The sequence below is a fragment of the Populus euphratica genome, unplaced genomic scaffold (assembly GCF_000495115.2).
Source record: "Populus euphratica unplaced genomic scaffold, PopEup_1.0 scaffold2.1, whole genome shotgun sequence".
NCBI classification, from domain to species: Eukaryota; Viridiplantae; Streptophyta; class Magnoliopsida; order Malpighiales; family Salicaceae; genus Populus; species Populus euphratica.
Genome location: NW_011499846.1, coordinates 1,673,540 through 1,691,608, shown reverse-complemented (window position 1 = coordinate 1,691,608; position 18,069 = coordinate 1,673,540). Strand labels below are relative to the sequence as shown.

The 18,069-nt window shown below is 33.3% G+C and overlaps 1 protein-coding gene across 1 annotated transcript; it reads right to left on the bottom strand.

Annotated features, from left to right (window-relative positions):
• Nucleotides 1–3,611: 3,611 nt before the first annotated feature.
• Nucleotides 3,612–4,729, bottom strand: LOC105137993 (cytochrome P450 82A4-like). Its single transcript, XM_011043970.1, has one exon. It carries the CDS (start codon nt 4,566–4,568, stop codon nt 3,612–3,614), a length of 957 nt encoding a protein of 318 aa, XP_011042272.1. The 5' UTR covers nt 4,569–4,729.
• Between the last annotated feature and the right edge of the window lie 13,340 nt (nt 4,730–18,069).

Below are 18,069 nucleotides of genomic sequence, written 5' to 3'. Positions count from 1 at the left end.
CCCCCTCCTTTTATTTTTTTTGTGTTCTTTTTCTATCTCTAAAATATCGACTCTCGTGTGGATGTAGACGATTTGTCGAACCATGTTAAATATTGTGTCAATGTATTTGGCATTCTATGAGCAAATATCAGTGCATCACAGGTCTGGATTCCCCAACAATTGGTATCAGAGCATATGGTTTAAAGTGGTGTTTGATTTTGCTCAAAAATAAAAGTTATTAAAATTGTGTTTTAACCATACCACTGTGTAGAGGAGGAAGAGACGAAGCCACTAGTGAAAACCGTGTCAAAATTGAATGTCGGACATAGCCACATGCACCATCACTTATCGGCGGGGTGGCTGGCCATGTTAGCAGATGCGCTCCACGCATTGCATGCATCTTTTTCGCCTGGATAGGCTAACCCAACTCATGTGCCATATTTGAATGTTGATGATGTCATCATTCCATCAGCATGCTATGTCAACGACTAATCAGCATCCATGTCAGCATAGTGGAACCCACCTACCATGTCATCGACAGCGAGCCGAGAAAAAGGATCCAGTGTAGCTGATCCTACGTGCAACCAGATCTAAGATTAAATCTGGGCTGTTTATCAGGCCAGAATTATTTTGATCAAATCTTAGCCGTTTGAAGTGCGATTTAGATGATTTCAGCCTTATTTCCAGCTAATGTAATCGTTTTGGATGCAATGGTATGGTCCGATCATTGAGATTGAGACAAAAATGGTGATGGTGAATTATTAAAGAGACATTGCCCGATTAGGAGGCATCTAAAGGTCATCATAGTGGTCGATGGAGATGAAGAAGAAGAAATCACACATGTTTACTCAATTACATGTGCTGAACTATTATGTGAGGAAATTTTAATTGCTTTGATGAGAGGCAAAATTAGAACACTATGGACACCTGATCATGTAAACAATTTGAGGTGGAGAGTGGAAATTGATGAAGACCAATCTTGATAAATCTAAGCACTAGTAGTCTCACCAGACGTTGAGAAATTAGGTATAAAACCAGGATACCCCAGATCACTTGCAAAGAAAAGTTATGACAAAGCTAGTAAATGGTTGTATATACGGAAAGACAGCACGATGGATAGACAGAACAGAGACTGTGAAAAGTTGTACAACAAGAAGTCTCTTATGCTCTTGATAAAGGCAATAAGCGAGGAACTTTCTAATGCATGCAAGGATGGAAAGATAAGCTATTATAAAAGCACCTAATTGAAGGGGTACGATCTCCTATGATGAATGACGAAGATACCAAAAGGAGTTGGTGTGGGTAGAGCTATCAAGCAGAAAGGCATAGAAGCTCCAAACATAAAAATCAAGATGGACGATTGCGAGGAGTGTACTGCAACTCTTTTTTTTTTTAGGTGATCAGTGGTAGTGATCTCTCATATAGTCCACATGATGGTGGAGAATTTTTGGAGCCACTTGGAAGCATCCCAGCTGAAGGAGGATGCGACCGCTTATGAAAGGCGAAGACATCTTAAAAAAAGATGTGAGGGCCATATGATGAGCCCAAGATCAGACCGCCACATGATCACGAGCAGAGACACCTCAGATGGAAGGTGTGAGGGCCATAATATGAGCCCAAGTTCAGATCGCTGTATAACGACAAGCGGAGACACCTTAGATGGAAGGTGTGAGGGCCATGATAGGAGTCCCAATTACAAAAGACCTCAGAGCCAATGTGATTGCTAGATATGAGTGGATAATATGGATAGCCAATGAAGTGGCTATGATGAGTATGAAGACAAATGCAGGATTGACTTTTATGGATGTTGCCCCCATGCTAAAGATCAGTGAGATAGAAGACATTTGACTTAGACAATAAGTGGATGACTTGTGGAGCATTAAGACGCGACCGCTATGCAGGAGTAGATGGCATGCGCAGGTTCCTGAAACAAGTTAACTCTTGTCAAGGTAGTGAGCTCGGTAATGACATTGTAATACTCAGAGTATGAAGACAGATATGGATCAACCTTTAATAGGCTGCTCCCATGGTTAAAGATGGAAAGCTACTTGGACTCTTGAGACTAAGAGCAGGAGACTCACTAAGAAGTAAGACGTGGTTTATAGGGTAGAACAGAGGGCAAACACAACTCCTGGATGAGTAGACTCTTAGAAAAGTGGTGAGCTTGTGATCATATTGAGATACTCAGATAATGACCGTCGCACTTGGGAATAGAAATTTCTATTTGAGGGGGTGTTGTAAGCCTTGGTGTGAGGATTGAAAAATCATTCCGGACCGAGCATGGTTGATACGCTTAAAGGGGAATGTTGTGTCCCAGAGACAAGCGTTAACACTCTTCAGATGTGATATGTGGGATCATCTGGTTGAAGTGATCCTTTGGTGTGAGCAAGGGTGTGCTTTGGTGACTCTGGTGATTGAAAAGTTTGGCGAGTACCAGTAAACTTGGCCATAAAAGCTCTCGGAATGATAAGCTTAGAAGAGTTGCAGGATGCAAGCTTATGCTGAACAAGCAAGAAGATAATTGCCCATATAAATGTCAAAGAGGGTGATTGTTGGGATTTGTCATTAATGGGTAATAAATTATGCAACCTACCCTAAGAAATAGGGTTGCCATTGTCAAAAGCCTACAATAGTAGGGGTGTAGCCAAGTTGCACCAAGTATTGACAAAATGGTGCAACTTATGTGCTGCCATCATTAGTGTCACAAATCATGACATGATTTATGAATCTTATCTTACCATTGATGCTTATAAATAGAGCCATTGTTTGAGAGTAAAATGAGAAAGTGGTGAGTGTGTATAAAAGAATAAAAGAGAAAGAGAGGCTGTCAAGGGTAGCAGCCCTACTGTTATTGCAGTAGTGAGCTGGGAGTTGAGTTTGAGTTGGTGTAATCCTCCTCCTCCATGTATTTATTTTGTGTTCTTCTCTATCTCTAATAATATCAACTCTTCCGTGGATGTAAGCGATTTGTCGAATCACGTTAAATATTGTGTCAGTGTGCTTGGCCTTCTATGAGCAAATATCAGTACATCACAGGTCTGGATTCCCCAACATGTTTAAAGCATGTCATAAGCCCTGACGACCCCAAGAAGGTTATTGAACAAAGCAATTTGTTGAGGCTTCTTTAAAATCAGAACTTGCTTACCAAAATTCCAGGGCAGGGCCTTTTCAAATACTTAGTGTTTGTCTTCCCTTCAAAGAATTGGAAGTGAAATAATCTTGCCTATCTTATCAATATCTAAACCTCTCATAGGCTTCCACTCATACCTCATTGTTGCCTTCAAATTTTGAAAAATTGGACAATCTCTCTGTCCATAGTTTCCAAATGCTCTCTACCTGTTTTAACATCCATTTATTTCTCTTTCATGCCTCGAAGCGAATTAAAACCCTATCTACTAGGGCAAAGTAAGGGATAATAGTTTCATAAATTAATTCAATGTATTTATTTAATTATAAATAACTTTTAAATTAAATTTGAATTTTGTTATAAAAATAAATTGAAACTTTAATTTAATCAAGAGTTGAAATTTATAACTTTTAGTTTATGAATTATAATTCACTTCCTATTTTCTTCTTTAACAAGGTTGATTTGAGTGATTTTTATAGAATATGCTTTTTATATAAATTTATTTTTATTTATTTTTTTCATTAATTATGGTGGTATCAGAATCTCCGCCTTGAACTGCTGCTGCATCATTATCGAAAACATCTAGCATCAAATCCACGAAGTCCTCCTTACCCTTAACAATTCCAGCAGCTCTTTTTCGTTTGTGTTCTTCTAGCCAATCTTCAACAACAAGGTCCAGTTCTTTTGCAGTCTTCTTCATAGCCTCCCCATGCCCCCCAAGATCCAAAAACCTTAAAAATGGTAGCGCATCAGACACCGGAAACACCCCTGTCCAATGAAAAAAGTCCTTCAATCCCTTTTTCCATCCTTTCACACTCTCCTCATCCTCAACGTTTGTGATATATCCCACAGTTTTTCCAACAATTGTTCTAAGAACGATGTTTAATGTTAGATCTCCAAACCATCTTTCCATTTCCACCAATACCATACTACCTTTTGATTTTGATGCACCACCTCTATTATCGTCCCATAACTTGTACAACTCTTTCAGAAATGCCCTGACCTCGCTCTCGCGTACATCTTTCAGCTTCTCTAGCCGGTAGTTTGATAGAAGCTCAACCGTGGTTATTTTGCGGACTTGACGCCAATAAGGCCCATATGGGCTAAACCCCATCATTGCACCATCGTAGGTCAAAAGCTCAGAGGCAAGTGTTTTCGGACGACCGGAAAAGGCTTTATCATGGGTGGTGAAACACTCGGCGGTCTCCCAATTGCTTACTACTAAAGCTCGGTGCACGCCCATCTTGATTGTGAAGATGGGTCCATATTTTTCAGCCATACTGCCCAGCACTTTATGGGGAGGTTCCGCCCCTCCTAACAGATGGAGGTGGCCAATCACAGGCCATGCTCCACCAGCTTTTGGTGCTGCTTTTTTCTTGCCTGTGCGTGCTAAAAATTTTCTTGAAATCCAGAAGATTGAACTGATGAAAATAACAATGAAAAACATGGGATTGGTGGTCATGTTATTTGTGAGGAATGGAAGAAAAAAAAAACTCCATAGCTCGTTCTGGAGATTTGGGATGTAACGCCTTCCTATAATAATATCAGCTTTTTTAAATGTGGAGGAGCTGTTCGGATGAGTCCAAAGCTTGCTGTTGCTTTCACATGGCCTTTTTTTTTTTTATGGTCGAGATTTCTCCACATACCGTAGAAACAAAAAGAAAATTTATATGTATCAATTTTTCTTATATATCATTTTTATTTTACTTTTACATAAAATGATAAATCAAAACAAAAATAAATAATATAAAAAATAAATAAATCTTTTGTATACTTTTTGACTAATTGGCTAATCAACAATTCACATATATAAGATGAGATATTTAAAATATATTATTATAAATATAAGATGTCATAAATAAAAATTAACCAATAAAATAATATAATGTGATATCGATAAAAGATAATTTCCAATAAGTAAAGGGTCTTGTCTTCTAAAAGTAAAAAAAAAATTCTTCTATAAGTTTTTTGAGCAAAAAAGTTTTTAAACTTTATTTATATACACTTGAAATCTATAAAGAATGAAGTTACGTTGGATCAAATCTAACAATTCCATAAAAGTTTTTTTATGACAATTTGAAGATAAATTAAAAGTAATATTTAAAGTATCAAATTATCAAATCTTGATATATAATACATGTCTAAATTCATGTCTTGTAAAATATAAATTTTGGCTTAATTTCAAAAAAACAACAAAATTACTGATTCAAGTTATCAATACACCGTTCAAGATTCTTCAACCCTACCATTAAAAACAAAATCCATTATTGAGTTGCATGCATAAACTAAGCTAATTTTTAAATTGATTTTGACGTAAAATATAAAGGGAGCACAAGGACTCACTATTCAAATATTAAAATTATAACTACATTATAAAAATTAAATGAAGCACATGGACTTTTCTTTGAGGGCTCATTATTCATTTGTAGAGACTTTTTTATATCAATCATTAAGTAATGTTGTGGGTTTTGATACCATGTTAATGATGATAACTGTAAGACTATATTTTTAAAGGATCGGATTAAGTGCCTACCTTTAAAAAACCTCAGTTTTCAACTTCATTAAAAATAAAGGACCATTGAATAGCAAAATTAATGAAAAAAACTCAAGAGAATGAATTAGAAAGGCCAAACTTTGACTATTATGGTTGTGTAAAAAAATTAGAGTGATGTCAGTGAGCATTCTATAATCAAAGCTATATGGAATATTTGTGATATTACTAATAACATATTTACTATAAATCATTTGAAAGAATTTATCAAGAAGGCCATTATAAACCAAGTAGAAATTTAGTTCAAACTTCATATTCTTATGCTGAGTATATACTTAAAGGATTGACCTACTAATGATGTTTGTGAACTATCAACCATCAAAGTTCAATTAATTTGATGGCAAAAGAAATCCAAGGTAACATGTTGCTTATTTCATGGAGACTTGTAATGATATCGATAAAGTAGTGATCTTATAGTAAAATAGTTTGTTCACTCTTTAAAAGATAAATATAATGCTAGATGATTTGTGTGAGGAAAATATCATCAAGTTGCCAGAGTTGAAATCTCTTAATTATATCTTAATTGAAGTTGTTGGTTTGGTAGGAAATGTATTTCTTAATTATTTTGAAATAAATATCAATCTATTTTTTAATATATCATACTGATATAAAATTAAAAATGAATAAATTCAAACATAATAAGCCCAGAAATACTATTAATCTTCAATAATATAATTGGTATTAAAATATTTTTAATTTTTTTTTAAATCAGTATAATATATTAAGAAATATATTGATATTTATTACAATATCCAAACATAAATAAAATCAATATATTTTTTTTTAATAATATCAGCTTATTTAAATGTGAAGGAGCTGTATGGATGAGTCCAAAGCTTGGCGTTGCTTTCATATGGCCTTTTTTTATGATTGAGATTTCTCCACGTATCATAGAACAAAAAAAAAAATCTCTCTATCAATTTTTCTTATATATCAATTTCATTTTACTTTTACATAAAATGATAAATCAAAACTAAAATAAATAACATAATAAATAAATAAATATTTATATATAACATTAAAAGTTTTTTAACAATACTTTAAATATAGTACTCAAAGTTGTGTATAAAAGTTTATGACAACTCTCCGATAGGACATCTTACCTCATCTACTCTCTTTAAGATAGAGTTTTCAATAACCTTTCAATGACAAATGACAAATAGGAAGAACATATTTTGTTGTTGAAAAAAACAGATTTTTAACATTTTGTTATTAGATAGAAAATAATTCTAGTTTAAAAAGTTTCTACTTAATATTATACTGACTAGAAATCGTAACAGGTCAACAGAGATTTTATAGTATAGAACTAATTACATAAAAGAAAAAATATTATTATTCTTTAAACATCCTATCTAAAATAAGCTAAATAAATCATTTTGTCTTGAATCATTAAAGATTTGTTATTGGTTTTCTCTTTTTTTGTGTTTTTTCATTATATTTGTTTTAAATTTTATTTTTAATTTTTCTATTCTTAATAATTGTATGAATATTGTTGTAGGATTTGTTTTGCATATGAGATCAATTTTTTTCTATTAGTAAATTCATTAGTAATAATATTTTTAATATCATCAAATAAAAAAGTATCGATAGAGCATTTTCATTTATGATTCCGTCAACAAATTAATTGCCAACAAAATAATAATATAAATATTAACAGAAAATTCCACAGTTAAATATAAAATTTATGGTAGTGAACCACCTTATAGTCCTTTTAATATTAAACAAGCTTTTAATATCACTAGATACAAAAATCAAAATATCATATGTGAATTGTAAATGACTGATCTAAAATTCTCCTCCTACTCGGTTCATTGAAGGAAAAACCGGGGCCGCTTGACCCCAGTATATGAGTAAATACAACCAAGATGATTAGTCACCATTTGTTTGTTTCATTGAAGACAAAATTGGGACTGCTTTTGATATATAAATACAAACAGGATGATTAGCCTTCATTGATCACCGAACGATATCACTTTCCTGCATGGAATTTGAAGCGCATGTTAAAATCGTTTTCTTCACTTTTTTATTGTTAGTGTTGAAAAACTCAAAAATTAATCATTTTTTATTTTTTAGTTATTATTGAAATACTCAATTATTATTTTCATTGCTTTTTATATATGGCTTGAATTTAGAGTTTTTTTAACACATTAAAAATAAAATATCAAATAAATAACGCGGTTAAAATTTAATTAGAAAATTAACATGGTTTATAAAATCATGGATGACACATGTAACTTTAAAATCACATGTAATATATTTGACTGCTTTAAAAAAATTATTTAAAAATTATTTTAGATTTAAAAAGTAAATAAATATTATCTATTAGGTAAAGCCTTAAAATATAATTTATAATTTGATAGGTAAGCTTTTCATGTTATTGGTATATGCCTACCAGTTATAACCCATATTATTTTGTACTTAATTTTTATCAAATTAATAGGGACGATAAGATACGAACTCGTTACTATTTAGTCATCAAGACTCTAATATCATGTTAAAGAACCAATTTAACCTAACAAAAAACCAATTCAACCCAAAAACTTAAGCTATTAGTTGAGATTCTAAGATATAATTTATACTATTTTTTAACATATTGTTTTTAAGTAAAATCCCTTTAGATTTGAAATTTTTAAAAGCTCATATTATCTTTTGCTTATTTTTTTATCAAATTAATAGAAATGATGAAATTTAAACTCATGATCGTTTAGTCATCAAGATTCTAATACTATGTTAAAAAACTAATTCAATAAAAAAATTTAAATTATTAGATAAAATTATAAAATATAAGTTATATTATTTTTAAAATTTTAAAATATAATTTATATTATTTTCTAATAAAAAACTAGTTTCCGGCATTGCTAACATGGAAGGAGAGGATTTCATGGATGTGATGCTGAACATTCTTGATGCTGATGCAGAATTGATTCAAGGTGGGATTCCGATACCATCAACAAAGCTACATGCCCGGTAACATTCTATACCAAGTACAGTTGATTAGAGATTTTTTAGGAATTAATTCAAGTATTGATGTAGATTACATGGTTTTTTTCACTGCTAAATGAGCCACAAAACGCAGCTAGAAGTGGGAGAAGAATGTGCCCTGGAGAATCTTTTGCTCTTCAAGTTAGGCAACTAGCACTTGCTTCGTCGCTTCATGGGTTTTGATTTTGTAATATTAGTGTCACTTTGAAAATATAAATCAACGGATTTGTGGTGGCAGTCACCAACACTTTATGATATAAACTTCAGAAAATCTAGATAATGGAGAGATTGTGTGTAAATTGTGGTCCGCTTAGGAAGTTTATTTATATACCAGCCATGGAACCCATACTCCACTGCAGGATATAATTTTTGTTTTATAAAATATTGGACATGCAAGCTATTTCAATGTGTTTTTTATATAAAAAAGATTCAAAGTATGAATCAAAAAACTTATACAAGTATCCAATTAATATAAATCAATAATCATTCATGTAAATAAACAAAAAAAATTTGTTAATAATAACCACAAGAAAAATAAAAAAAATTAAGAGATTAATGTAAATTAAGATATTTAATCACATAAAATAAAATATTCACCCGTATATGTTCACTAAACTTATTTATTTAAATCAATATAACATAAATTCACACAAAAAAACCCATGATCTAAAAGATAAATACAAATGAAACTAATTGAATAAATTAACTCATACCCTAAAAAAAGATTAAGCAAAGGCTAAACACATAAGAAATATTTTTAAAAAGAATATCTTCTATTTTAAAAAGTAAAATTTATTTATATAAAACAAAAAAAATAAATATAGTTAAAGTAGAATAATATCTTCAAAAATCAAATACAAGCAAAATAATTATTTTTTAAAAAAGTATATTCTATAAAGGCATGCAAAACTTGTAATCTAGGTTATGAAACTAAGAAAAATTCATAGAAAAGAAATATAAGAAAATCACAAAACTAATATTTTAAAAAAATTAATGCAACATGATAAGATTGCACGAAGTCGAATCCTTAATAAATCAAATGTTGAAAGATAAAACCAGAAAAAAACAAAACAATTACACAAAAGGATCTAAAAAATAAGGGTCAACATAAAAAAAACAAAGGTCAAACAAAAATTTTCAACAAGAGGGTTAAATTGAATTGAAAAAATAGCTTTAACAAAAAAAATTAAAATAATATGGGTCAAATTAAAAAAATAAAACAACAAAAAATTTGATTGGAGGATGAAATTTAAAGCCAAAAAACTTTAATGAAAGGGTCAAGAAAAAAAAATAAAAATCAAAAGAATAAAGACCGAAATAATAAACAAAACAATGAGAAATTATAATTGAAGGACTAAACTAAAAAAAATTAAAATTTTTATAAAAGAAATAATAATTAAATAAAAAATTAAAAGAACGAGAATTGAAACAAAAAAAAAGACAATCATGCACTTTAATTGAAAAAAGATAATAAAAAAAGAAAAAAATAATCATTGATGACAATATGACTATCGTATGTTGTCACATGCCTCACCATGTAAAAAAGGATATAATGGTGCATCTGAAGAGACGATGGAAGACAGATTTGGTCACTAAATGGTGTCATTTGTGTTGTTATAATAACGCAGATATTACCCACTCCTTTAATGCATGCCAATAAATTTTTTGATTAAAAAATTAAAAATCAATATAAAAATATTAAAATGTCTCCCTAACCTTGATTTGATTTTCTTTTTTAAGGATAAAAACATATTGTAATTGTACATAAATAATGAAAAAAATCATAAAAACCCTTGTCTAACAGCCCTATATTTTTTTACCCTAGAGATAAAGAAGTAATTTTTTTTATTTAAAAGTTTATGAAAAGTCAGAAATTTTTTTGACCAACAGCTCTATGCTTTTTTGATTTTATGGTAAAAAAATATTTTTATTATGAAAAAAAAAAGGAAAAGACGTGATACCCCTGCACAATCTTTTGATAACCAGTGGGCAACAAAAAAGATCAAAGTACCCTCACCCTAGAGACTTTTTTTTCCCTCCACTCAGGGACAAATAAATAATTTTAGGTCGTATTAAATTCAGGAAACTAAACATGGGCTTGAGCACCATTTACATCGTGGGCGTGCACTTGCAGCATTTAACCACATCCTCGGTGTTAGAGCTCAAAAGTTGAAGTTAGAAGGCCAATCTGGTGCTTCATCACGGGCAACGAAATGTTCAGGCACTTCTTGCACTTTTTTTTTTTTTTTTGATTTACATGGGGTGTTCGAGCCAGCTTACGCGTACCACGACTAATCCCCACGACCCACTGAACATCCTGCAAGCCCAGTAAGCAGGTAAGGCACCGCGGGGGTGACAGACGTGCATGGTAAGGTTCGAACCCAGATGCAGAGGAAGAGGACAAGCCCCTTCAACCGCTAGGCCAGAACCTCACTTGCACTTCTTGCACTTTTGACATAGAGTGAAGAGGCTGTTCTTTCAACATAGTTAAGGATTAATTGAGTAGAATTGTATTTTTTTTTTAAAATTAGCTATTTTTTGGGCTATTATTTGGTGCAACAATAGAAACCTTGGACTTGCAATTGTAAGTGTATGTATCCACGTGATTTTAAGTCATGGTTATACTAATGATTAAGTTGTAGTGATGCCTTGAGCTAAGCAAGGATTTTCCGGTGATAATCTTCCTGGCTTTTGGCAGGGCATTTCCCTTGTTATACTGATATCCTCTAGCTGAAAGCTTAGGCTTTCTTTTTCAACTTAGACTGATTTTTCACCATTGTTGGAGTGGATCCAAACTTTCATTGCTGGAAGTTCAAGATTATAGACTTTTTATAACTGTTTCGTTGGGATTTACTATTAATAGGCAATAAATTGTGCAACCTACCTTAGAAGTAGGGTTACCAAGCCTAGAATAGTAGTAGTGTAGCCAAGTTGTGTCGCTACACGATGTCGTACGTCGACTCTATTCTTTTTGTTTATTTAACAAAAAGAAAAAAATTTTCTTGATTGGAGAAAATAGAGATTTTATTAAAGTCGCCATCTAGTAATTTGAGGAAATTAGAAATTCCAAATTAGACACTAGTCTCAGAGATTCAGGTACTGGGTTAGTTATGATTAAGGGAAGGTAAACACCACCCTTAAAACATCATTTCAAAAGAAAGGTTACCCTTAATTGTGTGTTTTTTATTTGATTCAAATGCTATTACATTTTGAGCTTATTTGCAATTTGTTTTTTTTAAAGATGGTTAACATCGGTCCCTAAAAATAGAAAACACGTAAAAAATGATATCAGTTCCTAAAACTAGAAGACTTGTCTAAAATATTGACGTTTGTCACTAAAAAGGAGAGTTATGTATGAGTTACCAAAAGAAATAATAATGGACATAATCCATATTTTGTATTTAAACTTTTGACATCGGTCCTTTTTTTTGTAAATAAAAAAGACGTATTGACAAACAATATTCATAAGAGACACTTCAAAAAATGACATCAGTCCCTAAAATATTGACGTTTGTCCCTAAAAAGAAGAATTACGTTTGGGTTACCAAAAGAAATAATGGACATAATCCATATTTGGTATTTAAATTTTTGACATCGATCCTTTTCTATAAATAAAAGAGATGTGTCGAAAAATAATATTCATTTATAAAACAAAAATTATTTTGATATCGTTGAGAAATGGGTATATCCATACTTGAGAATCAGGCTTTGAACCCATGAACGATGACATGATAAGATTGGTGTTGGACCCGTGTCTTTTTTCCTTTTATATTTATTTTTGGCTTTTTTGTTTTTTACATGCAAAAAAATTTACAAGTATTTATATATAAAAATATCAAAAATACCATAAGGAATCATAAAAAATTACCAGAGTGCCACTGTATAGGTAAAAGAATGAAATACCCTTGAATTTCTCGAAAAATTATGAAAATGCCCCTGGTGGTACGTGTGAGTCACGCGCGGTTACTGTTGGAGGCGGTGAAATTTCCCGGCGAGATTTCCAACAAAAAACGGTTGATTCTGGTAGATTTGAGGGAGAGGATTCTAATGACGGTGGTTTCGACTTCCGTTGATGGCTGATGATGGAGAATCGTCGGTTTGAAGCTTTGGGTGGTCGACGAAAATCATGGCCTTTTTCTGGCCAGATGAGGTGGAGAAAGCGCGTATAAAGGTAGGGGTTTTGCTTTATTGGAGTCTACTAGCCTTTCTGTGGTGGTTCTAAGGCTTCAAACGACCCGAAATGGGAGATTGGATGAGAGAAAGAGGATCGCCGGAGAGAGGTGAGAGAGCATCTGAGATGTTGCTACGGTGTAAATGTGAGTATGGTGCATCGGTGTAGCTGTAGGTTATGAACCGTTGGATCGCAGATAAACTGATCGTTCGGCTGTGATTGACTTGATCTACAAGTTGATCGAACGGTCCGGATGGGCTGAGCGCTAATCGGGTGTGGCGCGGTGCACCAAGTGCTTAGTACACCTGATGACGAGGAACAACATGATCGAAGGGCAAATTGTTTTAAGGGTTAAGATGGATTGGAGTTTTAATCCAGTGTGGTAAGCCCTATTGTATCCTATTAAATCAAAGGTCCATAACTAAACACTATTAGATTTAACGATTAGGATATTTTTCAAATTTTTCAAAATTTTTTTTTTAAATCAATATCTTACTTTCACAAAGAAAAAGAAAAAAAAACTTAAATAGTAATATGAATAGTATATATTTTTTTCTTTCTTTTCCTGTCTTTTTTTTTTCTATTGTGGATTTTCACTATTTATAACCAATGAAGAGGCTATTTATAACCAATGAGGAGAGAACATAAAATCTCGTGATATCTACTTTAAACAAAAATTTCAATGATATAGCTGCACCGTCTACCATCGGCAAAATTTCTCTGCCTACTATAACAAAAGTTTGTATTATTAATTTTTTTTATTATATATAATAATAAATATTTATAAAGGTAAGACTACAAACTCAAATCAGTATTAGAAAAAAGCTCGTTTCAATCGTTAAACATCAATTTTAATTACTGAATTATGCTGGAACACTAAAAAAACCTTTATATGGGTATTAACTTGGTGGACTAGGTTTTTGACCAAAAATAACAGTTTTGACCCAAAATGGTCTAAAACTCATTTTTTATCACGGTCAACATGGTTGGACCCATATTGACCCGGTGGACTCGGTTTTGATCGAAAATAACTGTTTTGACTCGAAACGGCCCGAAACTCATTTTTTATCCTAATCAACATGGTTGGAACCCATATTGACCTGATGGACTCAGTTTTGACTGAAAATGATGGTTTTGACCCCAAAAGACTCGAAACTCATTTTTTACCCTGGTCGACATGGTTTGACCTATATTGACTCGATGGACTCGATTTTGATCGAAAATGACAGTTTTGACCTAAAACAGCACAAAACTCATTTTTTAGCCTAGTCTACATTATTTGACCCGTATTGACTTGATGGACTCGGTTTTGATAAAAAATAACGATTTTGACCCGAAACGACCCGAAACTCATTTTTTAGCCTGGTCGACATGGTTTGACTTGTATTGACTTGGTGGAATTGGTTTTTATGAAAAGATGTGGTTGACCCGAGAAAAATATATTTTTAAATTTTAAACTTTTTTTCTTATTTTTTTTGGATTTTTTATGAATAATAAAATAAAATAACATTAGAGAAAAGCTTAGTGAATCCAAAATTGGGTTACAACAAGTTGCACCAACCATTGATAAAATGGTGTAACTTATGTGCTGCCACCATTAGTGCCACAAATCATGCCATGATTTATGAATCTTATCTTATCACTTATACTTATAAATAGAGGCATTGTTTGAGAGCAAAATGAGAAGTGGCGAGTGTGTGTAAGAGAATAAGATAGAAAGAGGGGCTACCAAGGGCAGAAGGCCTACTACCATTGCAGTAGTGAGCTGAGAGTTGAGTTTGAGTGGGTGTAATCCTCCTCCTTTATGTATTTGTTTTGTGTTTTTTCTCTATTTCTAATAATATCGACTCTCCCGTGGATGTAGACGATTTATCGAACCACGTTAAATATTATGTCAGTGTGTTTGGCCTCCTATGAGCAAATATCAGTACATCACAGGTCCGAATTCCCCAACAATTGGTATCAAAGCACATGGTTTAAAGTGGTGTTTGAATTTGCTCAAAAATAAAAGTTATCAAAATTATGTTTTAACCATACTACTGTGTAGAGGAGGAAGAGACAAAGCCACTAGTGAAAACCGCTTCAAAATTGAACGTCGGATATAGCCACACTTGCCATCACGCATTGGCGGGGTGGCTGACCCAGTTACCAGACGCGCTCCACGTATCACACGCGTCTTCTTCGACCGAATAGGCCAAACTGACTCACGTGCCAGATTCGAATGATGATGTCATCATTCTATCAGCATGCACATATGGCATGCCATGTCAGCGACCAATCAGCATTCACATCAGCACAGTGGGACCTACCTTCCATGTCATCAACAGCGAGCCGAGGGAAAGGATCCAGTGTAGCTGATCCTACGTGCAACCAGATTTGAGATTGAATTTGGGCCATTTATCAGGTCAGAATTGTTTTGATCAAATCTTAGCCGTCTGAAGTGTGATTTGGATGATTTCAGACTTATTTCTAACTAATTTGATTGTTTTGGATGCTGTCGCTACACGACATCGGGCGACGACTCCACTATTTTTTGTTTGTTTTAACAAAAAGAATAAATGTTTTTTTTTTCTTGATTGGGGGAAATAAAGTTTTTTATTGGAGTCGCCATCTAGCAATTTGAGGGAACTAGAAATCCAAAATTAGACACTGGTCTCAGAAATTCAGGTACTAAGTTAGTTATGATTAAGAGAAGGTAGACACCACTCTTAAAACATCATTTCAGAGAAAAGGTTACCTTTACTTGTGTTGTTTCTTTTTTATTTGATTTAAATGCCATTATATTTTGAGCTTATTTGCAAATTTTTTAAGATGGTTAATGTCAGTCCCTAAAAATAGAAGACACGTTAAAAATGACATCAGTCCTTAAAACTAGAAGACTTTATCTAAAATGTCAACGTTTGTTCCTAAAAAGGAGAGTTACATTTGATTTATCAAAAGAAATAATAATGGACATAATCCATATTTGGTATTTAAATTTTTGGCATCGATCCTTTTCTGTAAATAAAAGAGACATGTCGACAAATAATATTTATTTTATAAAACAAAATTATTTTGATATTGTTGAGAAATGGGTATATCCATATTTGAGAATCGGGTTTTGAACCCATGAATAGTGACATGATAAAATGGGTATTGGACCCGCGTTGTTATTTATTTTATATTTATTTTTGTTTTTCTATTTTTTTTACATGCAAAAAAAAAATTTACAAGTATTTATATATAAAAATATCATAAAAAATTATAAAAAATTACTTGAGTGCTACTATATAGCTAAAAGACTGAAATACCCTCGGATTTCTCAGAAATTTATGAAAATGCCACTGGCAGCTCGTGTGCCTCACGCGCGGCTATTGTTGGAGGCAGCGAAATTTTCCGGCGAGATTCCGACCAACAGATGGTTGATTTTGGTATATCTGAGGGTGAGGATTCTGATGGTGGTGGTCTCGTCTTCCGTTGATGGCTGATGAGGGAGAATCGTCGATTTGAAGCTCGGTTGGCCGATGACTGTCGCGACCTTTTTCCGACCAGATTCAGCGGTGAAAACGCGTAAAACGGCCTGGGTTTTGCTTTAGAGGAGGCGATGCACCTTTCTGTGGTGGTTTGGCGGCTTAAAACGATCGGAAATGGGAGATCGGATGAGGGAGAGAGAATCGCCAGCGAGAGGAGAGAGAGGCTCTGAGATTTGCTACGATGTGAACGCGAGCATGGTGCGCCGGTGCGTCTGAAGCCTGTGAACCTTTGGATCACGGATGAACGAATCGTGCGGCTATGATTGGCTTGATCTGCAAGTTGATCGGACGGTCCAGATGGTCTAAGATTTATTCCGGTATGGCGCGGTGTACCGAGTGTTTGGTACACCTGATGACGTGGCTAAACAGGATCGAATGACATATTATTTTAAAGGCTGAGATGGATTTGGGTTTTAATCCAGTGTGGTAAAACCTATTGTATCCTAAAAAAATCAAAGGCTCGGATTTAAATACTATTATATCTAACGGTTAGGATATTTTTGATATTTTTTAATTTTTTTTAAAAAAATCAATATCTTACTTGCGTAAAGAAAAAGTAGAAAATAAGATAAACAGTGACAAAAAATAGTAACACAAATAGTAAGCTCTCGATTTAGATTACTCTTCTTTTCTTTTTTTCTCCCCGACTTAGTTTAATTGGCTATTTATAGCAAATGACAGGGGATAAATAATCATGGATTGTGCAAAATTTTCAACGTACAGTTGCATAGTCACCATCGGCAAAACTCCTTCTTCTACTTTGATAAAATTGTATTATTTTTTTGTTTTATTATATATATATATATAATAATATTTATTTATAGAGGTAAAATTAAAAACTCAAATCAGTATTAGAAAAAGCTTTTCAATCGCTAAAAATCAATTTTAATTACCGAAAAAATCTTTATATGGGTATCAACTCGGTGGACCGGGTTTTTTGACAAAAAATAACAGTTTTGACCAAAAATAGCCTGAAACTCATTTTTTATCCCAGTAAACATGATGGGACCCATATTAACCCGCTGGACTCAGTTTTGACCTGAAACGGCCCGAAACTCATTTTTCATTTCGGTCGACATGGTGGGACCCGTATTGACCCCGTGGACTCGGTTTTGAGCAAAAATGACAGTTTTGACCCAAAACAGCCCGAAACTCATTTTTCATCCCGGTCAACATGGTGGGACCCGTATTGACCCGGTGGACTCGGTTTTGACCGAAAATGACGGTTTTGGCCTGAAACTCATTTTTCATCCTGGTCGACATGGTGGGACCCGTATTGACCCGGTGAACTCGATTTTGACCGAAAATGACGGTTTTGACCCGAAATAGCCCGAAACTCATTTTTCATTCTGGTCAACATGGTGGGACCCGTATTGACTCGGTGGACTCGGTTTTGACCCGAAACGGCCCGAAACTCATTTTTTATCCCCGTCGACATGGTTTAACCCGTATTGACCTGATGGACTCGGTTTTGATCGAAAGATGCGATTGACTCGAGAAAATATATTTTAAAATTTTTTTTATTTATATTTTTTTGTTATGAATAATAAAATAAAATAACATTCGAGAAAATCTTAATGAATCCAAAATTGGGTTACAACAGATGCAATGGTATGGTCTGATCATTGACATTGAGACAGAAATGGTGATGGTGAATTATTAAAGAAATATTGCCAGATTAGGAGGCATCTAAAAGTCATCATAGTGGTCGATGAAGATGAAGAAGAAGAAATCGCACATGTTTGCT